We start from the raw sequence: 23,754 nt of genomic DNA, 5'->3' as shown, positions 1-23,754 counted from the left end.
CTTTAAGGGGTGTGCATAAGCACACCAACGTGCCTACCATCCCTGTTCTAATGTTCCCTTTTATTCTTATCCATTTCATGTATTAATAATCATGTTTATACTTATATCTGTTATCTAATACATGCTTGACAAATAAATAAATAACATAAATTGTGTGCATTCACACCACATATCTTTTAATGTCTAAGACCTCTAAGTCCATAACGAATGAGGTTTGGTAGGGATAAACCAGCCATAAATGGGTCTCAATGAACTAATAAAAGTGACTCATTGAAGTGGCCCTAAAATGTTGGGTGTGGTTTTTGCCCCACTGTCTTGTTTCTATGACAAAGAGCTCTTGATGCTAGACTGCCTGTCTCTTTAAGTATTTACGGGTGTTAGTTGGAAGCAAGGGGAGTTGCTGTAAAATAAGCTAGAGAGAGAGAGAAAGAGAGAGAAATTAAAAAGCACAAGAATCAGAGCTGGCTGGTTAGACTTGAGAAGCTGTCCTGGATGCCACAGGCAGGAAGCTCCACTCAAACTTAAGCACCTGCCAAAGAATAGATCCGAAGGCAACCGGAGGAGAAAATAAAGAAAGCTTTTCTTTCTTGGAAGTGGAGCAGAAAGCGGATCACAGACTTCCGAGCACCTATCAATCTCCCAGGATGGATTGCTGTAATGTATGTACAATTATATTATACTTTAAAACAAAAACCTGTACCACCAAGTTTTACACAGGAAGGTGATAAAACTGACTAGGGGGAACAAACAATTAAAGTCAAGGAACAAAAGCCAGGATTTTTCAGTGCTGCTGTTGTCATTGACAAAAGATTAATGGAAACAGTCTTTGGATTTCCAGCAAAACTGTAGGGGGTATTAAGGGCTGAATCTCTTTTCTTAACGTTGCTAAAAAGCAGACTTCTCCCCCTTGGCTGAGGGTCTATTATGTCCTTTATGTTATGGGACATGGGAAATTAGAGAGTGGGAGTCATAGATGGTCTTTCATTGTATTTACTTGACTTTGCTGACATTTTGGAGAATGAATGAAAGATGTATATCCATGAAAGGGAGGCATAGATAGATAGATAGATAGATAGATAGATAGATAGATAGATAGATAGATAGATAGATAGATAGATAGATAGATGAATGGATGGATGTTAGAACTGTTGGATTTAACCAGCTTTTTCATTTGTAGTAATTCCAAATTAATACTGGTTGACTGTTTTGCTTTAAGCTGTTGCAGCCCCTTCCGCGACCCTCTTGACAGCTTGAGAGTCAGTGTCTCTGCCTGGCATAAACATTTCTAATTACTGGAGCGCTAAACATGAAATAACAACAGGGCCAGCAGAACTCTTAGTTGATGTGTGGGAGTTGTTGCTGATTGCTGTTCCTGTGCTATAGAGGGGAAAAAGAGAGCGAGAAAGAGGAGGAAAAAGCAGCAACGTACTTTTGCAAAGGGGGTGTTGAGATGGAAGCGTATCTTAGCCCCCTCTTCATTACAGGACCAGGATTAAAAATCCTTTTACCTGTTTTACTAAACAGGAAAGAAATTAAAACACTTTACTTTAGATGAGTGGGATGTATTCTTTTCTCTGGACAGCCTAGAGAAAAGAAGGACTGGGTGTGGGGGGCATGATAGTAGTATTCCAGTATTTGAGGGGCTGCTACAAAGAGGAGGGGGTCAATTTATTTTCCAAAACACCAGAAGGCAAGACAAGAGACAATAGTTGGAAACTAATCAAGGAGAGAAGCAACCTGTAATTAAGGAGAAACTTCCTAACCGTGAGAAAAATGACAGCTTGCCACCAAAAGTTGTAGATGCTTCATCACCGGAGGCTTTTAAGAAGAGACTGGACAGCCTCCTATCTGAAATGGTATAGGGTTTCCTGCTTGAGCAGGGGCTGGACTAGAAGACCTCCAAGGTCCCTTCCAGCTCTATTCTGATTGAGTGAATGATTGACTTTTCAATGTGTGGGTTTGCATTTTGGAAGAGCAAAAGCAACTCCAGATCAGATGCAAATGATTGGCCTTTTCCAGATGTTTTGGACAATACTTCTCATCGCTCCCCATTGGGAGGGGAAGAAATTAAGCTCATACTTTTGGTGAGGTTAAGGGTTGCCAACTATTCTGGAGATGCCAACCATGCCTGTTTCCCACTTATCCAGATCATATTTGCTTTGAAGAATGTCGGGTTAAAGTTTCACACATCTGAATTGCTAGGCCAGATCCGATTTGGCGCTCATTCAAATCTCTGCTTAGTTGGACAGATTCCTTTCAGCCACCATATAGATATAAATTCATGCATGTGAGTACTGGCTTATTTGTGTAAAACATCCGGCAGCTGTTGTCATAAGTTTTAAATAGTGGATCATGTAGAGTACTGTAGGATATAGAGACTTCAGTATTATAGTTTCCTAGGCTATCTTTAACAAGGAGGAAAAAATATTTAAAAAGCAGCATACAATAAATGGCTATGATGTAACCAAAAACCAAACATCCTAGCACTGAACACACATCCAGAAATTGAATATTAGCCCGCTACTTGTGCAAATGCCCTTGGCATGCCTCATCTACTTCCCCGTTCAATTATGATTGCTTCCTTTCTGCCCCAATCTTCACTAAGGTGGCTTTTGAAATTGTCAACCTATTCTGCAAAACACCTGAAGGCAGGACAAGAAGCAATGGATGAAAACTAATGAAGGAGAGAACAAACCTACAACTAAGGAAGAATTTCCTTACAGTGAGAACAATTAATCAGTGGAACAACTTGCCTCCACAAATTGTAGGTGCGCCAACACCGGAGGTGTTTACAAAGAGATTGAACAACCATTTGTCTGAAATGGTATAGAGTTTCCTGCTTGAGCAGGAGGCTGGACTAGAAGACCTCCAAGGTCCCTTCCAACTCTATTATTCTATTCTATTCTATTCTATTCTATTCTATTCTATTCTATTCTATGCTATTCTATTCCTATTCCCTACTTCATGAACAGAATTACTGAGAGAATTTCTACCACTGAAGCTCCTGTACTCAGTTCTTGTGCACTTCTTCTGAAAGCACTACTTCAGTCTTTCTTTCCTTTATTGGTCGTGCCCATAAACAAATAAAAGTTCATTCATGAAGAAAAATTGGGCATGTCTGAACCACTGGCCTTTGCTCAGGAGCATCCAAGAGAGAGAGAATAGGAAAACATGCAAAGATTGTTTGCTTCTTGGAGTTGATGGTGGAACAAGCAGCAATGGGAAGGAATGCTAGAATCCCTAAAAGGTGTTTTGCTCTCTTCTCCTACAGTTCCAATGAAGTGAGTTGCAGCTCACAAAAAATAAATAAAAATTATTGGCTGGAAAAGGAATGATCAGATTCCTGACATTTTTTTGCCACCTTAGACTAACACAGTGCTCCTTCTAAAATGTCCACCTTTCCTTTTGAACTCAATCTGCATAATGACCAGAATTGCTCCATTTCATTTGTTAAAACAAATTTTATTAATTGCACATTAAAACATTGGACACAGTGTAACTGTCCTGGCATCATCTTTGCCTTATATACTAAAATATACGATAGATATCATATATACATTGTTTCCTTTGTACAATTGGTCTATCCATCATAATCTTATCTATATTGATTTTTAACTTTTGTATATTATATTCTGTTATGATTATATTCATAACTTCAATTCTCCATTCTCCAAATAACAATCCTGGTTATTTTTTACTCTGGGTCTCTCCTCTCTGTTCCAACCATTGATAAAATGTATTCCACATCTCATAATATTTTGTCTCATCTTTTATTTTTCAATTCCAACGTCAATCTATCCATTTCAACGCAATTCAGTATTTTCTTAATCACTTCAAAGGGAATTTCCTATTTTTCCAGTTTGGGCAAAAACCATTCTTGCTTCCATTATAATATGAATTATTAAATAAGTCACCCCTTTGCTATATCTCTCATTTGTGACTCCTAATAAAAAATAATCTGGTTTAAATTCTATTTTTGTCCAATCAGCTCTTCCAATCATGTCTGGATTTTTTCGCCAATACTCATTTGCTGTTTTACATGACCATCACATATGATAGTACATGCCTGGTTCTTGATTGCACTTCCAACAATTTGGTGATAGAAATGCAATTAAGAACCAGGCATGTACTATGTGGAATTGCTCCATTTCAGGAGAGGATGTTATTCCGTGGCTGTGTTTTTCTCCTTCCAGCCATGCTTGGCCAGGACAGCGTGTAAGAAGCAGGAAAGATGTTTTAGATAAGATAGATTGACCCCACTAATATGGACTTTGGCAGATGCTTCTTTGCACCATCATTCAAATTTGCATTAATTCATATGCAACAGACTCTTAAAATATAACTGGCTATTTCCTATCTCTCTAACAAACATGACTGCCCAGATGGCCCACCTCAAAAAAACCCATGCAGGACTGACATTGAAATGTAGATGGTCAACAACAAATGTAGATGGTCAACAACCAGGAAATAGGGCAATAAGCTGTTTATTTTATGAGCTGTAGCGGCTGAGTGGTTAGAGTGCAGTACTGCAGACTACTTCTGCTGACTGCTGTCTGCCTGCAATTTGGCAGTTCAAATCTCACCAGGCTCAGGGTTGACTCAGCCTTCCATCCTTCCGAGGTGGGTAAAATTAGGACCCAGATTTTGGGGGACAAGATGCTGACTCTGTAAACTGCTTAGAGAGGGCTATAAAGCACTGTGAAGCAGTATACAAGTCTAAGTGCTAATGCTATTGCTAATAGGTTAAACTAGAAAGTTGAAAAATGAACCATTGCAAGAAGGCAAAGATAAACCATTTTGATAGTACTTGAATATGTTCTTGATGTTCTTGGTATCCTCCGTGCTTTGGTATATTAGAAGAAATATGCAAGTTATTGTTCTATCTGTTTAAAAGTATGGGAACATCTTTCAAAAAGAGAGAGAGAAATATTTGCAAAGTCCACCCATTCTATTTAGTACCAGTTAGTGTATTTGTAATGGAATGCCATGAATCCATTCAATTAAAATCATAGTCATTAAGAGAAAGTTCACTTCCCTGCTAATGCCTTGACCCAGAAATTCTTCCAAGTCCATGACATTATCATAAAGCCAGAAGTTAGCTTTCTAAGCTAGATGCAGGTGCACATCTGGTCCAGCTCCCAGAAGTTTGGGAGTATTTCAGCTGGGAAATGGGAGAACACTGGTCATTGTATTCAGATTAAACTGGCCCACATGTTGCAGAGTTCAGAACTTTGTACGGTCTTGATATACTTTTAGGCCTTTGTAAAGTTGCAGTGGCACTCAAGTCTGAAGGTGGGTTAGGGATGTCTGGCTCTTGAGCTACTCTATCTGTGGTGGAATTCAAATTTTTTTACTACTGGTTCTGTGGGCGTGGCTTAGTGGGCACGGCATTGCTTGGTGGGCACGGCAGAGAAAGGTTATTGCAAAATCCCCATGCCCTCCCCACCCCACTAACCTGCTTTCCAGCTCCATTCTCCTGTGCAGGGCAACAAAAGAAGATCCAGCCAATCAGCTGGGACTCAATGGGAGGCAGGGAATAGATGGGGGCAGGGGCAGTCAGAGGCGGGATTTGCCAGTTCTCCAAAGTACTCATAATTTCTGCTACTGGTTTTCCAGAACTGGTCAGAACCTGATGAATACCACCTCTGTACCCTACCTTCCCCAGCTTCCTATCAGGTGCAAAGCCTATTTCCTGAGGACAATAAAGATGTGAAGGCAATTCCCAGCCCTTCTTGTCAGCTGCTGCCAGTTTTTAGTGAGTTAGAAATAAACTTGATAGATAAGCTGAAGACCTGATCAAGTCGGAGAGAACAGGGAATAGGGTTAAGAAAACCTATTTTCTAATCTGGACATGCCCTTTTTTCTGTATTCATGACACCCATATTTTTTTCTGCAACCAGTTATTGGAACAGAACCAGTAAGGTGAGCTGTCCATCAGTAGGTGGGGTCTACTGGTTTCACTGCTCGCTAATCCTTTGTTCCAATGTCTTAGCTTTCCGTTTGGAACTGATTGGTTGAGATGAGGAAGTAGTCCCGCCTCCCTGCCCGTGCTTCTTTCCTGTGCTTTATTTGTTTAGAGCACAACTGATTCACACGGCAGAGCGGTTTGCCTCCACTCTTTTCTTCACAGAGGCTGCAGTTGAATGTAAATACGGGCTTGCCTTTTTAAATGCGGAGTGCGCACACGTGGAGCATGCGTGCACAAAGCGTGCAGTCACTGAACCAGTTGTTATACCAGTGGAATCCCACCCTGTCCATCAACATTTCTCCGGAAGCCCCCAGAAGCCATACACACTGGCCGGAACCAAATTTTGGGGCCTCTAATTTGCATGCGAGGAGCAGGTTGAGAGACGTATAAGGAGTCCTACAGATATTTAACTACCCATTTCTCCCTTGAAACTCTGAGAAACCACACCACAAAGGGGTTGTTTCCAGTGGTGGGATTCAAATTTTTTTTTTATTACCAGTTCTGTGGGCGTGGCTTAGTGGGTGTGGCTTGGTGGATGTGGCAGGGGAAGGATATACTGCAAAATCCCCATTCCCTCCCCACTCCAGCAACCTGCTTTCCAGCTCCGTTCTCCTTTTCAGGGCAACCAAAGAAGACCCAGCTGATCAGTTGGAACTCAATGGGAGGCAGAGAATAGATGGGGTTGGTGGGACCATTCAGAGGTGGTATTTACCGGTTCTCCGAACTACCCAAAATTTCCTCTGCCGGTTCTCCAGAACCTGCTGAATACCACCTCTGGTTGTTTCCCAGCCAAAGACATGCCATATGACGCCCTCAACCAGCTGAAGTTGGTGTCCTGCTTTTCAGAGCCTCACAGCGGTTCTTCCAAAGGAAAGGAGACGTGTGTTGGAGAATGTTCCCATTAGCAGGGCCTGACAGCTATTTTCCCTTTTGAATAATGTGTGTCATTCCAAGCAATGCATTACCAGCAAACCACAGTGGGTGAAAGTTAGAAGTGAAGTTTGAATTATTGGAGGAGTCTTTCTGTTTGCTCTGCAAGCAGTGATGAAAGGTGAGAAGTCCTAGGCCTTAAGGTTGGTTGCTAAAAGTCTTTTCCCCAAGGTGGACGCTATTCACAGCTGAAGTGAGAAAAACAAAGTTGCAATCCCAGTTTACCTGGAGTTCAAAAAGTCAGCATTTTTTGGTTCAAAGTGCAAGACAGAAGCATTTGGGAAATGATCAGGAATTCCAGGCAGCCTGATGTGACTTGGAAAGAAAGGCTGGGTTGCTATAAAAGTTGCTTTGTTTCACCCTGAACCCTAGTAGCACAAGCGGAGATATTCACCGAGACACAATTGATATCAGTAAATCCTCATTACAGGAGATAAATTGCTTGGGAACAGTCTACTTCTAAGCTGGCTTTCTATACAACCAGGTGCTTCCTTGCCTCAATTTCCCGACATCGTCCACAGTCATGGCAACATTCCCATGGGCTCAGTACTTCCAGAGGCAGAATCTGTCTGGGACAGAACTGTCCAAGGTCTTATTCTATTCTTCTTCTTCCTCTTCTACTGACAACTCACAGGCCAGAAACCTGATAGATTGTAATGCTATGTAGAGACTGACAAAAGAGATGTTACCTAGGGAACGATCAGATAAGAGGAAACATAGCCTATAGCTGCATAATGGGCAGAGCAAGAAGCTCAGGAGGTTTCCTGTTAGATTCACAAGATTCTGTTCATGTAGCTTTACAATAAAACACTGTAGAATTAGCTTATCTGGTGAGTTTCCAGTGTGTCTGGGCCACCTGGTAAGGCTGACACAAAAGAAGAACCACTTCACATCCTGCCCAAGGACTTCCAAACATCTAAAACTAGTATTGCAGAGGTGCCGCCATAGAGAAGGATTGCCAACTGGTGAGATCCACTGTTGGGGTTTTTGGGGTGGGGGTGGGGGTGGAATAAACCAAGTGAAGCTCTTACTGAGTAAAACATGGCCTTTAGCTAACAGTAGTTGAAACTTGGGGCTTGTTGAAAGCTTTGCTACAAAGTGAGAATGGTGTAAAAGTGCCTACAAAGGACTGAGCCAAGGACAAGGCAACAAGAAACTGGAGACAGCCTTCCTTTAACTCCATTGAGGGATGAAGCCCATATGTTATCATCAAACAGACTGACACATTTGACGAGCACATCTCGGGTATCTACTTCTTAATTATTCAGTACCGAGGCAGAAAAATGGGTCACTGATGCTGGTATTCATTATTGGTATCTCTTTAAAAGCCAGGAAGGTTTATGTGGCACCTAAAAGATAAACCGGGACATTGTGGCATCAATTTTCAAAGCCAAAGACCCATTTCTGAAGATGTTACACTCAGCTGAATAATCTGGGTCTCTTTTCCAAGCCCATATTCTCTTCTACGACTTTTTAAATATATTATCCCTTTTCACTTTTGGCCTTTTTGATGTCTTTTTTTTTCCCCTTCTATTTTTTAATCTAATAGATGGCTGCACATTTTGGGTGGGCAAGTGTATATTTAAAATACCTATTCTAATCTACCCAAATTAGGCAAAATTGTGGATAACATATGTACATTAGTGAAAAGTAATATAGAAAATGCGGAAGGAAGGAAGGAAAAGAAAAGAATATACAAAATAAGATACAATGGGAGAAACATAAACAGAATATGCAAAACATGCCTATTTAAAAGTTTAAAAACAATACCGAACGTTAAGGCCAATTTCAGGTTAGAAACATGTGGCAATGTAACCAAAGCCAACAGTGACAAATTACATAAGCACAAAAATTCTACTATGGATGAAGAACATGGTATGAACTGAGAATCTTCCTTTTAAATACTTGGCCCCACAAATGTAATTAACTAGTGGAAGGAAGACAATTTATCAAGAACCTCGGCTTACAGTAGTAAAAGTCTGGAGGCTTATTTGTGGTAACGTCATTAAAGCCAAAAGAGTTTTTCCAAGAAGAAGAAGAAGGCCAGTTGGTTAGTTTACATGGTTACTATGAAGTTGGGAGACATGAAGGAAACAATCAGATGATCTTGGATAAAGAGCAGAGAAATATTTCAGCATGATGATTATCAGGGGAAAGCTGACTTTTATTTGGAAGTTTTGAGCAGCAAATGCATAGAGAAGGCTGACCTTTTGCAAGGACAGATACCTGTGGAACTATCATATTTTCTAATACTCCTATTGGTGTTCTAATGGCTCTTTGGACTCATCACAGATTTCCTGTCCTTATTTTTCACTAATTTTGAACAGCTATCAAGTGAACACTTGGTATCTCTAACAGCTGGCAAATCTCAGAATTGGTCTTTGGTCAGAAAGTCACTATACTAATCACCCATGATGCCTTCATAAATTATCACAGCAGGGCATTATGGAAAATTTAAATGATTTCCCACCTGCTTCCATAATAAATACGCCAATACAGAATAGCCTTCCTACCACATAAAGGTAAAGGTAAAGCACATACGTGCTAGTTGTTTCCGGCTCTAGGGGGTGGTGCTCATCTCTGTTACAAAGCTGAAGAGCCAGTGCTGTCCAAAGACATCTCCATGGTCATGTGGCCAGCATGACTAAAGGCCGAAGGTGCACGGAACACTGTTACCTTCCCACCAAAGTGGACCCTATTTTTCTACTTGCATTTTTACATACTTTCGAACTGCTAGGTTGAAAGAAGCTGGGACAAGTAATGGGAGCTCATTCCGTTACACGGTGCTAGGGATTTGAACCACCGAACTGCTGATCTTTCTGATTGACAAGCTCAGCGTCTTAGCCACTGAGCCACCACGTCCCTTATCCTACCACATAGCCCTTTGCTAAGTTTCTCTTCTAACTTAGAACCCATCCTTTAGCTATAACCTGTAAGCAGGATATGCTGCCTGCTCACACATCATAATAATTTAGAGCTAAACCAAGGTTACTAAAAAAAGATAACAAAATATTGTTTACGAATTCTGATTGCTAAGTCACGATATGGGCATACTGAGTTTTGGTTTAGTATGCTGGGTGAACACAGCCTCTAGTTAAATATGCATTTATGATGGTATGTAGAATGTGGAAAGATCTTGTGGGATGAGGAGAAGACATGCTGCCTATGGAATGATCAGATAAAAGGGAGAAAAATCCAACAGCTGCTTAACAATCATCAAAAGAAATTTAGGAAGGATCCCCCCTAAATTAATCAGGCTGTAAAAGAGACCGGGAAACTTGTATTTTCAGACTTGCAAGATCCTTTTAAAATAGAATTAGATGCTCTGGCTGTGTTTTGCATTTGGTTTACCTGGGATAGTTTATAGCATTTAAGCCCACTCCAATTTCATAGATTAAGTTAGAACAGAATATGAACTAACATATTATGTCATTAGTCCACCACAATTTATACAAGTGTGCCTTGTACAATGTGTAAATTTCCTCCCAGTTGTAACGCCTTTCTCATTTGTCTAACAAGGTCAATCCAAGTTCTGCAGTTCCGGGACCCAGTTTTCAGGAAAGGCCGACAGTACAGACATAGTGTAGAATCCAGGAGGATAGATATCTCATGGGCTTAAATATCATTATGAAAATAATACTACTTAATTTGTACAATTTAGTTAGCTAAAGAATTTATATGGCCACCAAATGTGGACCCTGAGATTCTGAGCAGCATGCAATACATCAGAAAAACAAACAAAAATAAGCAATTTTAATTAAAATCCAAAACAGTGACTAGGAATCACAATCCTATCCTTCTCCAATATATTATCATGACACCTTGATCCTCACCTGTGCTCTTTGGTGGATGTTCATTATTGAAACCTATAAGATGTCCGGGTTACCAATTTCTTAGACTCGTACTATCTCATTACATGCATCTGACTCCTTAAAGACACTTGAGCTAAGACAGGCAACTTTTCAATCAAAATTAAGTAGCCAGTCAATTATTTTCTTTTGATCATTGACAAGCAAAATGAAAGAGTCACAATTGATTACAGTAGAACAAACGATGAAATCTTATAACAAAACAAGTGAAATGATAAGTTAATATTTAAGAAGTTGGACAGTAAAAATTATAATAAGGTATTATACAATTTACATAAGGCAATTAAATGATTGTTTGGAATAATGGAATGGTAAAATTACTGATCACACATATATACAACCACTATAATCATAAAAGTCATGGAAAAGTCATTTATTATTATTATATCTAAAAACACAGTGATGTAATGTGTATGGAAAAATAATACATGAGTGATTATAGTTTCAAAACTAAAAAGAGTCCAATTATAGTGACTATTTTATCTATGTTGTTAAAGTAACTCTGGCAGCTAATGAAAATTAAGACAGAAATAAAATTCAATTGATAGTAAGACATTGCTATAAATAATGACTAAATGAACAGCTGCAACAATAGGAGTTAATTTAACCTTTATTGGTTGAACCTTGAAACTTTGATTCCTGACTTATTTCCTTTGTGTATTTGTTGTGTGATCCCTTCAACAACCAAATGGACTCATTTTTTCCCCAATATAATGGGAAACATTCATTGCTTCATTTATTAATCATATTTGTAAGCAGCCCACTCAGAAAAACTCTGGGCAGCAGACAGAAAAATGATAGGATTTTTTCCTCACTTTTAAATCCAGTCTCTCCAAAAGACTTCTGAGTTTATCTCAAGGAATTGTGACATTGCTCTTGATTATAAAGCAGCAAAACTATGGTTCATTGAGGAAAAAGATGATCCAGATTCCAGATAAACAAGAATATTGTAAAAGTATATGTGGAAATGTATACATGTCTTCATGATTGCTTTTGCAAACAATTTGCAAGGATATTTGCAAATTGAGGCAAAAATGAATGAATTTAAGATTGAGACAGAAACTGAATGTGAAATTTGCCTAATTCCTGTCTATGAAGATTCTCAATCATCCAGATCATGGTCATTGTCACACAGGTCCTTTTCCAAAAGGCATCTGGACCAGTAGTGGGATGCATTTTTTTTTACTACCGGTTCTGTGGGTGTGGCTTGGTGGGCGTGGCACGGGAAGGATACTGTAAAATCTCCAGTCAGAGGTGGTACTTGCCGGTTCTCTGAACTACTCAAAATTTTCGCTGCCAGTTCTCCAGAACTGGTCAGAACCTGCTGAATACCACCTCTGATCTGGACTTTCTTGGGGTTTTTTTTTTTCATTGAAAATGTTTCGCTTCAAATCCATGAAGTTTCTTCAATTTTTCAGATCTGAAGCTCCTAGGACGAGAAGCAAAATGTTTTCAAGGGAAAAAAAAATCCAGAAAATCCAGATGCCTTTTGGAATAGTACCTTTGGGTTAACTAATTTATTCTGGATCTTCTATTAGATGCAGTTTAAAGATCATAAACTTTATAAATTAATGATATGTTGTATGAAGACATCGTTGTACTGTATATCTTATTGTCTGTCCTAGATGAGCTACTGGTCGGCAAGTAGAACCTTCAACCTTAGCTTATTTTTGTCGCAAACAACATCAGAAAAGCTTAGACTACTTACAAAATCTTGAATAAAATATGGTAACTTTTATATTTGTCCTCTTCCTTCTCTACCAAAGAGAGGGAGGTTATCCATTAAACTGTATAAGCTGCTCTCAGCTTAAAAATCACAAAGTTTTGCCCACACAGAAGGTTAAAAAAAGGGAACTGCAAAATAGCAGGGAGTTACCCACCCCAAGATGGACTTATATAACCATTCCCCAGCTGTGCTGAACACACACACAAGCACACACATGGAAAATGCAATGCAGCGCAATCAGTGTGGCATTTTTCAACGTCTAAACACAACACATCTCAAAATAGCTTGCAGGGGAAGAATGTAAGCACTCAAGAGCTCTGTTCATGTATAATTAAATGATAAAATACATTTTTAGAAGGCAAGCACATTTTTCATCTGGCCAGTAAGAGGCATTTAAGCTCTGCCAGTCATTTGTAACAGTCTAGTCAACTCACAAATATTTTTCCAAACTACAGGGTTGGAGAGTGAGTTAAATATGCTTTATTACTATTAAGCTCATGCTACGTTCCAAGGGCAAGTCTCTTCAAAAGGTGTCACCACATTATAAAAAAGATGTTGAGACTCTGGAAAGAGTGCAAAGAAGAGCAACCAGGATGGTTAGGGGGCTGGAGGCTAAACGATACGATGAACTGTTACAGGAACTGAGCATGGCTAGTCTAGTGAACAGAATGACCAGGGGAGACAGGATAGCAGTCTTCCAATATTTGAGGGGCTGCCACAGAGACGAGGGGGTCAAGCTATTTTCCAAAGTACCCAAAGACCAGGCAAGGAATAATGGATGGAAACTGATCAGGAGAGATTCAACCTGGAAATAAGGAGAAACTTAAGGAGAAACTTTCTGATGGCGAGAACAATCAACCGATGGAACAGAAGTTGCTTTCAGAAGTTGTGGGAGATTCATCACTAAAAGCTTTCAAGAAGAGACTGAACTGCCATCTGTCAGAAATGATGTAGGGTCTTCTGCTTGGGTGGGGGGTTGGACTAGAAGTACTACAAAGTACCTTCCAACTCTGTTAATCTGTTAAAGAGTCTACAGAGTTTTTAAAAAAGGAAGAATCAAAATCCGAAAGCAAAGAAAGTGAGGATTCATCTTCAGCTGGCATCTCTATTACTTCCAAATTATTCCAAACTGTTTTGCTTTTAGCATGACGATTCCATTATTGTGCAAACTGGGGGTTAGTAACCAAGAATGGATGACTGAGGGAAGATGACAATTAAAAGGTGGTTTTGTTGTAGCCATCTGGAAGGAGAGGAGTTTAGGATCCTATTCCACAGAATGAGTTGGAGTCCTTCCAAACACAGAAAAACTGTCCTGTGACATGCAAAGAACTAAGCAAAATTGTGCTTAATACCATCTAAAGAACTCAGACCCCATAAGATTTAGTTATGTAACTGCCCTATTTGAGCTCAGAACATGTGTTTGAATGACACACTCGTCAACACTTGGGGAAACAACACCTCTCCTCAGCTAAATTGAGCAGCAAGAGAGGTAGAACAGCAAAATCCCATTTGAAAGTGGGAAAGACAGATAGAAACTTACCCCTGGGCACTTGTATCTGACACGTGTAGCACATTTTTATAGGAATCCTTCCTTGCACCCTTTAAATAAAATCTGAGTTAATGTAGACCTGAATTCCTGATGATTTCATTGATACAGCCATAACATTTTCTTGACAACAATACATATATATTCTTAGGAAAGGTAGATAAGGCGGGATCAAAAAGTTAGCACCCTCCTGAGCAAACTGATGTGCTCCAAATCCATTGGTGATGTCCATTTTGCTCTCCAAATTCATGGAGACCTAACCCTAAATGGATTTGCCCCAGGGGTGGGTTTCTACTGGTTCTGTCTACCTCTGTAGAACCAGTAGCTCTGAAGAGCAGCAGACATAGAACTGGTTCTATGTCTGCTGATGTTTTGCCCACCCGCCCACCTGGGCACTTACCTGATCTTTATTTCCTGATTTTTCAACTTCAGCTGCCGAACGAGGCACAGCTGCAGTTAGAAAAGCAAGAAAAGAGGGCTGTTTCAAAGGCTGCTTCTCTGCAGGCAGCTGCTGATGACGATTTACAGGCGCGCAGCTCGCAGCCTGCAGGGAAGCTTGTAAATCCTGAACCGGTTGTTAACCCTGTCATATCCCACCCCTGATTTGCCCCAATGGGATTTTCCTAAGAAGTTTACCAGGAAGTGTAGGCAAGGCAGGATCGTAAAGTCAGCACCCTTCCTAAGCATATTAACGCACTATTAATCTGTTGGCAAAGTTCATTTTGCTCTCTGAATCTCCAATGGGATTTTCTCCATGTATTTTCCCAGGAAATGTAGAAAAGGTGCAATCAAAAAGTCAGTGCCATCCTAAGCATACAGACATGCTCCAAATATGTTGGCGATGTCCATTTTGCTCTCCGAATTCATGGAGACATAACCCTAACCCTAAGTAGTCTTGCCCCCCCAATGGAATTTTCCCATGGCTTTTCCCAATAAACATTCATAAAGCCATATCGAAAAGTCATTACTGTCCTAAGCATACCTACACACTGGAAATTGTAGGTAAGGTGGGCTCATAAAGTCAATGCCTTCCTAAACATACCCATGTGCTCCGAATCCATTGGCAAAATCAATTTTGTTCTTTTAATTATTAGAGATCTAACTAAGTGGATTTTCCTCCCTTCCCATGTATTTTCCCAGGAAACATAGATAAGGCAGGCTCAAAAAGTCACTGTCCTTCGAAGAATATCTATGCTCTATGTATCTGTTAGTCATGTCCATTTTTTATTCATGGAGACCTATTCCTAACCCTAAATAGATTTGCTCCCAATGGGATTTTCCCAGCTCCTAGTCAGCCATCTCAAAGCCAATGGACAACACAGGGCTTCTCAATATTTTGCTGCAACTGCCTATCCCAAAGAAATTCTGCAAAAAAATCCCCACTATAACCGTATGAGATAAGTATGGTAAACATTCCTCCACCATCACCCTTTGGTCTTTCCCGGTCATGTTTTTTAACATGGCAACTGGTCTTCCTTGATGGCATTGCCCAGAAGCACACCTGTGGAAGTAAGTTGGTGCAAAGAGCGGGCGGAGTTTCACTGGTGATGATTTTTATATTCTCATCAGGAAGGAGCTTGCACCAAACTGGATGAAGACATCTTGGATATTCCATTAGATGATCCGGATGCCAATGCAGCTGCTGCCAAGATCCAGGCCAGTTTCCGTGGCCACATGACTAGGAAGAAGATTAAGGGGGGTGAAATTGAACGCAAAAGCAAGGACCCCGAGTGTACAAGCAGCACCCGGACTGGAGACTTGCGCAATGGAGATTAAGCAGCCTGGTAAGGATTCTCCTCATCTCTTCCTGGTAACATATAATTTCAGACTATTGTGAGATGGCTTTTCCCAAGCTCCTACTATACCCTGCTGTTCTTTCTGTCCCCACAAAAAAATAACCCCATGAGACCATGATAGACCGGCCAGAATGAAAAGCTCAACACCTGTGATTCATTCTTACATCTAACTGGCCCACCAGAGTAGGAAGGCAGGGAATGTTGTGGGCCCCAACTATCAACATCCGGTGGGATCTAGCAGAAGGACCTTCTCTGTGGTGGTTCCCTCTGTTAGGGGTACCATTGCCCCAGAGATAAGACCAGCCCCTCCCAGGTGCTTTACCACAAAGCCTTGAAGACGTGGTTTTGAAAGCAGGCTCAGGGACCCAATTCAGAGCCAATCAAATGACTTGGTCTATGAAGGAGTGGGGGAGGTGAATTTTAACTGTGAAGTTTTCAATGTTGGAGTCACTGTATGTGAATTGGGAAGCTATATAAATGTTTTTAATAAATAAATAATACAATAAAAGAGTACCAATAATACCAATAAAAGTAGTTCAGGGTTGAACTGTGGAGTCCTTGGTGCTCTCTGAGCTTGGCTGCTTTCTTCCAAATGTTTCATTACACAACTAGGTAACATCATCAGTGTTAAAAAAAACAACAACAACCAAGCTCAGAGAGCACTGACCTCACAAATAAAGAAATCAACAAACAAATTCTAGTTTGCTGTAATGCATACAACTGGAGAAAGATTTATATCGCAGCATATTAAAACATAAGCACTATTGGGATCACAAAATCTTATTTTTCAAATTCCCCAAATTGGCTACCTGCCCATGGTATCTGTTTCCGTACACTAGAAACTTCTAGGATTTTTCCATAACAAAAATGTTCATCTTCCTTCCTGCTCAGTTCATTTTTTTTCCTAACAAAAAGCAACAGTATTGAACATTTATACACAAAAGAACATTGAGATACTGTAAAACGTACTGAGGGATGTGTTACCCACAAGTCAGGTCAGCTTGAACTAAACTCATGAACCACCACCACAACAAAAATCCTTCGTGATTCTTACATAAACAAGAGCAAAGAACGTACGACGAACAAGCTATGTGGGTGAGCTTGTCCGTGGTGTACGTCATCAGTTGATAATCTGGGGCAGGGGTCTCGCAGGAATTGAGATCTGGAGGGAAGCAGGCTGAAAAAAACTCTAACTTAGAAGGCTTTGCCCTACATACTTAGCCAGAGTAAGGCTCAATTGTCCCCGCTACCTCTGGATTCTATGGCAGGCATGTGTATTTTATAGCTCCTGGGTCACATTCAACCCTTTGGCTGCCCCTGTCTGGCCCATGTAAAGTCAATCAGAAATTGGGAATAAAATGTAAATAAGATGTAGCATGCACTCCAGTGGTGGTATTCTATCGGTTCGGCCCGGTTCTGCTGAGCCGGTAGTGGCGATGAGCAGCGGAGACCGAACCAATCCTCTCCACCGCTCTGTTGTTGGTCCCGCCCGCCCGCCTGGGCTCCCATACTCATCTTTATCCTCCGAATTGGAAGCGTGGCACAGAAAAGTGCTGCGCGGCAGCTGCTGAAGTGACCGGGAGAGTGCAGGCTTGCAGGAGGCGAGTTGGAACACCTCTGTGCCTGTGCAAAGTGTGTGTTTGGCAGGTGCGTACATGCAAAGTGTGTGCACGCGTGCAAAGCATGCCCACCAAGCCACGCCCACCAAACTGGTGGTAAAAAGTTTTGAATCCCACCACTGATACACTCTTACCAGTAGCAACTAATCCAAACCATATAATTTACTGCTTTTTTGAAATAAAGTGATTGAGCAGAATTAAGTTCAGCCTATTGGTTCAACCCTCCACACCAGTCCCAGTTTTTCATATGACCCCATGGAAAAATGAATTCCCCATCCCTCTTCTATGGGCAGCACAGAGACAAAAGCTATGGATTCCATACCCGGTGGAACTTTCCACAATGGTTGTCCCGTTTTCCAATTTCCTCTGCTTACTTCATCTCCTGTGCTGTTCTTCAACTTTTAGGGAGCTTTACAATACCCTTGTGCAGGGGTGGGGTTCAATTTTTTTAACAAACGGTTCTGTGGGTGTGGCTTAGGTGATGGGCATGGCTTGGTGGCCATGTGACTGGCTGGGCATGGCCAACTCAATATCACTCACATCGAGGATGCATCTCCCGCCTGGCATCTCATGACTGTGGGGATGCTGCAACAGTCGTAAGTGTGAAAAATGGTCATAAGACACTTTTTCAGTGCCATTGTAACTTTGAATGGTCCTCCACACAAGCAAAGTACCAGCAAAGGAGGGGGAAAAAACTCCAGAGAAGTTCCTGAGACAGGGAAGTCTAGTCCTGCCAAGAATGTAATAAGGGTTAACGGAGAGGCAGTTTCTGTAAGCAACCCCAGAATGTTTCCTTCCTGCCTTCCTTACAGGATTAGGCCAGTAATTTCTTCTAACAACCGGTTCTCCGAACTGCTTAGAATGTTAACAACCGGTTCTAGTGAATAGGTGCGAACTGATAGAATCCCACCCCTGCCCTTGTGCACCTACAAGTGCTGTCTGCAATGAGGACGTAGGTCAAGAGGCCAAGCTGGTAGCTACAATCGTGGGGTTGATGCCTTGCCCTTTTCACATGCTTTCTTTTTTTTTTACATACCATCTTGACAGTGTTGATTTCACAACCGCTGGAAAAAAGGTTGCGAAATAGAGTTGGTCATATAAGTGGCCTGCTTTATGGATATCATCATGACTTAAAACTGTAATGGGCAGGATCCATTACAACTGTAAGTCAAGGACTGCCTGTGTTCAGTTCAGTGAAAAAGGGATGTTCTGCAGGCTTATTGGAAAGGTTTCTGGCAGAGCAAATTCTTGCCTATGTTTCCCCTGCTGAGCTGAGGTGGCCAATGCAATTGTGCCCTCAGCCGTTCTTTGTCTGCTGACTTTAAATTAGTAATATCTCTCAAGCTGTGACAATGATGGATTAATGATAAGTCTGGCTGGATCTCTGTTTCTCTTCTTGGAGCAATTAATGCCTTTGAGCAGTCAACTAAGAAGAGGGGCTACTATTTTTAAAAGGCAAAACACACTTTGAATCTTTGGCCACATGGGGCTAGTGGATTACAGTCTGGGAAGCAGACAGAGCTAAGGAAAAACTTATTTGATCTAATTATAAATCTAGTTCAAAATAAAATGAATTACAGAAGCAAATACAATTACCTTCCTTTCTGTAACATTCAAGATAAAAACATGGTCACAACTTTAGAGGGATGTTGGAGGTCTCGAAGAGGAGCACCGGAGATTCCAGTTATCCACTTCTACATTGCTACATTACAAAATTCTGTCCAATGATAAATTACCATTAATGGTTTCAGAGTGGGATATATTAATCAGATGTGGGTGACGTAGCTAGTGAAATAAGGGAGCTCAAAGTCCTCTATGTTCTTGTAAGAGAGATGGGAAATCTGAACTATCCGCTGCATCTTCTATCTATAAAAACAAACTTTGTATGAAATTCTGAGTTCTGGAGCCTTTTCACCCAATAGTTTGTGGGATGCAACTGATCTTCAAGACATTTGATCTCCAAGATTATCCAAACCTTCCTTAGAAACAATATTTGATTATTGTGAAATAAAGGAAGATGTCACTTTCCTCCCACCCTACAAATCTGGAGGAAACTCTTTTGAAGTTTTGACATGTAATGAAAAAAATCAAGGTGCTTTTCAAACAGTCTCCTCCAGTTAGGATGAGACAATTGAAGTACAATGTTGAACTGGGCAGTAAGTAATGCAGTTGCTGCATATATATTCTGTTTTTCCAGGACAGTGGGACTGAATGTCAAAATAAGGACAGTTTTAGAATGTCCGGTGGTTGCTTGCTTTCATTGGCATGACAAATGGAATGGTCAGATGTCTCACACAAGCCCTGTCCTGCAGGAAACTTTACGCCAATCCAGGAGAGAACCAACCTAGAACTAAGTAGAACTTTCCTGACAGTTAGAACAATTCATCAGTGGAGTCTTGCTTCCAGAGGTTGTAGATGTTTTTAAGAAGAGACTGGACAACCATTTGTCTGAAATGGTATAGACTATAGAGGGTTGGATTAGAAGAGTTTCAAGACCCTTCTAACTCTGTTATTCCATTATTCTCAGTGCATGAAGAAAAGATTCAGGCTTATATCAGAGTGCTAGAAGATTGTTTTCATGAGTTTTGTCCCCATATTGAAATGTTCCAACCAGTGACAAATATTGTTGCCACCGGTTCAGTGGGCATGGCTTGGTGGGCACGCTTTGCATGCATGCACGCACTTTGCAGGTACGTGTGCGCCAAATGCACACTTTGTGCAGGCGCAGAGGCATTCTAACTCACCTCCTGCAAGCCTGCACAATCCTGGTCGCTTCAGCAGCTGCTGCATGGCACTCTTCTGGCTGCGCAAAGCAGCTGTGCTTCAAATTCAGAGGATAAAGGTGAGTATGGGAGCCCAGGTGGGTGGGTGGGCCCAACAGCAGAGTGGTGGAGAGAACGGGTTCAGTCTCCACTTCTCATCGCTCCTACCGGCTCACCAGAACTGGGCCGAACCGGTCGAATACCACCACTGGTTCCAGCCTTTTCAAAGGCATTGTCAAAACTGCAGAGATAAAAGAGACCTCCAGATGAGGACAATATGGAGCTTTAGCTGGTATGGATGAGGAAGAAAAGAGGACGTTGGAAAGGCATGAGTTATACAAACTGACATACAATATTGTCTTAGGATGTAAAAATTCATTGACTTGGAGGTTATTTTGTCCCAAAGCTTTACTGGGACAATTCTCATATCCCAAACAAATGCTCAATCATTAATACACAATAGTGAAGTGTTTTTTTTTTGTTTTTTGTTTGATGGGTTAGTGTGATCTTAGCTACTTGGGACATTAAGTGTGGTTTTAAAGGAATCCTACGCCATGTGTAAATCAAGTTGTAAGTTTTTGTCTAGATGGGAATGCCTGTCCAGCATGTAATTTTTGGCACTCTCAGAACTAATTCTGCAATCTGATTGCCATATATATATTTTTTGCATTTTTTCAAATTTTATAGCTTCATCCAAAATGGTACACATTAGAAAGGCAGTATAGAGAAAAATATAGGTTGCATTGGAAAATAAGTGCATCTCTGAAAAGAACTAATATCAAGGTATCAAGCATACCTTATGTGCAAAAATAGTACTTCAGTATTATAGTGGTGAAGACACCAGACTAGAAACCAGGAGATGGTGAATTCTGGTTCCTATCTTGGCCACCAAACCAGCTGGATGACCTTGGACCAGTCATTCTCTTTCAGCCCTACAAAGGAGGCAATGGTAAACTACTTCCAAAAAACCTTGCCTAATAGTAATAGCACTTATATACCACTTCACGGTGCTTTAAGCAGTTTACAGAGTCAGCCCATTGCCCCCAACAATCTGGGTCCTCATTTTAGTGACCTCAGAAGGATGGAAGGCTGAGTCAACCTTGAGCCAGTCAGAATCGAACTGCCAAACTGCAGCCAGCAGTCAGCAGAAGTAGTCTGCAGTACTGCATTCTAACTGCTGCACCACCTCAGCTCATACTGCCCTTCCCTGGCAATCCCACCCCACCAAAATCCTTATCAATTTTTCTGTTTTGAAATGATTGCATCCTACTCCAGCTTCAAAGAAGCAAGCTAAAACTGAACTGTTGTTTTTTTCTTTGAGAAAGAAGAAGACATTTTGCTTCTCATCCAAGAAGTTTCATCAGTTTTTTATTATTTTTTTATTGATTTATAATACAAAATGCAAAATTATGCAAAAGAAAATAGTAGAAAAAATAGGAGAAGGAAAAGGAAAGGGAAAAGTGTAGGAAAAAGGGGAAAAAGAAAGAAAAGGCCAATTGACTTCTAACTGCAGAAGAATAAGATGATAGCATTAAACCTCAACTTTTTACTTTTACATAATAGTATAAACTAGACGTTTCTATAACAACAAATCTATCTAATTGGTAAAACCCAAAGTCAAAGTTTCATTTTTGTCCACCTTGAGCACAAAGTCCAAAAGTGGTTTCCAGGTAGAAACAAAAGTAATTGTGTTTATTTATTTAAAACAAGCAGCCAAGCTTCATCAGTTCTGATGGCAGGTAGAAATGGAAGTATATGTTTTCTTCTTCTTCCTCAAAGAAAATAACAGTCCAGCTGCCTTTTGAAACAACTATGACCGAGTCTCCACAGACATCAAGCAAGCTAAAAGATGCGTTGCACAATAATAATTTTTTTAAAAACTCTTGGATTGCTTCAATTATGGGGGAAAATACACCCAAGTCACACAGTCCCCCCCGTTATGTCAAGTATGCAAATTCCTTGCATGTATCAGTGGCTCACACACTCGCCGTAATTGCATAGACTTCGAGCTTCTTACAAAACTGATGTACTCCAAATTACAGGTACCAGTTTGCAGAGATGGAGAAGCATTTGAAGAAAACAAACCTCTTGGTCGGTAGACCAATTAAGATATTATTCAATGCAAAGAAGAAGAAGAAAAGCAGCTGTCCCTGTGTTTTTTGTCTTTGAAAAAATCTAGAGACAAATTTGCTAATAAGCTGCTATATACATGCTGAAAAATCCAAGCAAGGATAGATTGAAAGTAACTGGTTTGGATTGTTGACCAGTGAAAATATCCATTTATGAGAAGGAAGAGAAGATACCACTGACATGGTCACTTTGTCCAACCAAGGGCAAGAAATATTTTTAGAGGTGGTGGGGTGGGCACAATTCCCCCACCCTTTCTCTCCCAGTGACCAAGAGTTCCAGAGGATGGGGAGTTGAAATTATGGGTTGGCACTTAGAGCTGTTTGAGTTTTGGTAGCTGGGCTGGTAGTGGTAGCTATATTTTGAGTTTTGGTAGCTGGGCTGGTAGTGGTAGCTATATTTTGCAAAGGTGCCTTAAGCTTATTGCAAACATAAACTCACTCCTCTCTCTCTCTCTCTCTCTCATATTTATCTCATCTATTATCTCCATCTCTCTCTCTCTCTCTCCCTCTCTCTTTACTATATGATCTTTTGACAGATTAACAAATAAATCGCTAGTCTGGAAACTCTCTCTGTCCTAGTTTTCACGTGGAAGACAAATTCTAACACACTGGTAGTTAGCATGGAAACCAATAGTAACTCCCCAAGGGAGATGAAGGGACTGGGTTGCAGTTTGAATTCTTCCATAGCAACACCAGCTCAAATTCCTCTCATCAGCAGAGTCTATTTTTAAAAGCTGGAAAGAATAAAGTACATAAAGGAGTAAATCAACATTATAGGTAGAGCAAGAAATTCTAAACACAGCAAAGGATTATGCTGCCACTATTCTAAAGGAACTGCATTTTAACAAGCGTGTTTGTTGTGCACATTTGCTGTGAAGAACTCACACAAGATGGGTGCCCCCCCCCTTTTCCCTCCCCATCCTTTTTTCCTTTTGTGGTCTGTTAAATTTTAAATTCAGAAGAAAGGATTTAATTTTCTTTATTTTATTTTCGCATAACAAGCTAAACCAGCACCAAACAGGGACAGGAGGGTTTAGGGCAGTCCTTAGGAGTCTCTGCAGTCTTTGCACTTAGACTAACCCCAGAATTCTCTAGCGAGCTGGCTGGAGAATTCTGGGAGTTGAAATCCACAAGTCTTAAAGTTGCCAAGTTTGGAGACTTCTGGTTTAGTGCAGTGCATGAATTCAGTCCCAGTTGCTCACTTGTTCACTCCGTTCACACACTGCCCTGTATGAGTTGTTATTTTCAGCCTAATGTTTTTAATAAGGTTGGCATCACATGAGCTAGACGTATGGATCAACTACTGTCTGCGGATAGCAATCCTGGTGGTGGGGAAAGTAGGCGAGAATAGAGCAGCAATAAAACATTCAAGTATTTGGAATGGAAACAAAAAACAAAAACAGCAAGAC

General features: G+C 40.7%; 1 protein-coding gene across 1 annotated transcript in view; it reads left to right on the top strand.

The window, feature by feature from the left end:
* Nucleotides 1-506: 506 nt before the first annotated feature.
* The window catches only part of NRGN (neurogranin), a 28,838-nt gene continuing 5,590 nt past the window's right edge, over nucleotides 507-23,754 (top strand). The window contains exons 1-2 of the mRNA XM_087969741.1: nucleotides 507-659; nucleotides 15,609-15,823. Coding sequence (XP_087825867.1) covers nucleotides 645-659; nucleotides 15,609-15,815 — 222 coding nt within the window. The 5' untranslated portion in view covers nucleotides 507-644 and the 3' untranslated portion in view covers nucleotides 15,816-15,823. The remainder of the gene's footprint in view (nucleotides 660-15,608; nucleotides 15,824-23,754) is intronic.

The sequence above is a fragment of the Notechis scutatus genome, chromosome 7, assembly GCF_049901735.1.
Source record: "Notechis scutatus isolate UNSWTSFEM ecotype Mainland chromosome 7, rNotScu1.2, whole genome shotgun sequence".
NCBI classification, from domain to species: Eukaryota; Metazoa; Chordata; class Lepidosauria; order Squamata; family Elapidae; genus Notechis; species Notechis scutatus.
The sequence above is the reverse complement of the archived record's forward strand: the minus strand, read 5'-3'. Positions and strand labels throughout refer to the sequence as shown.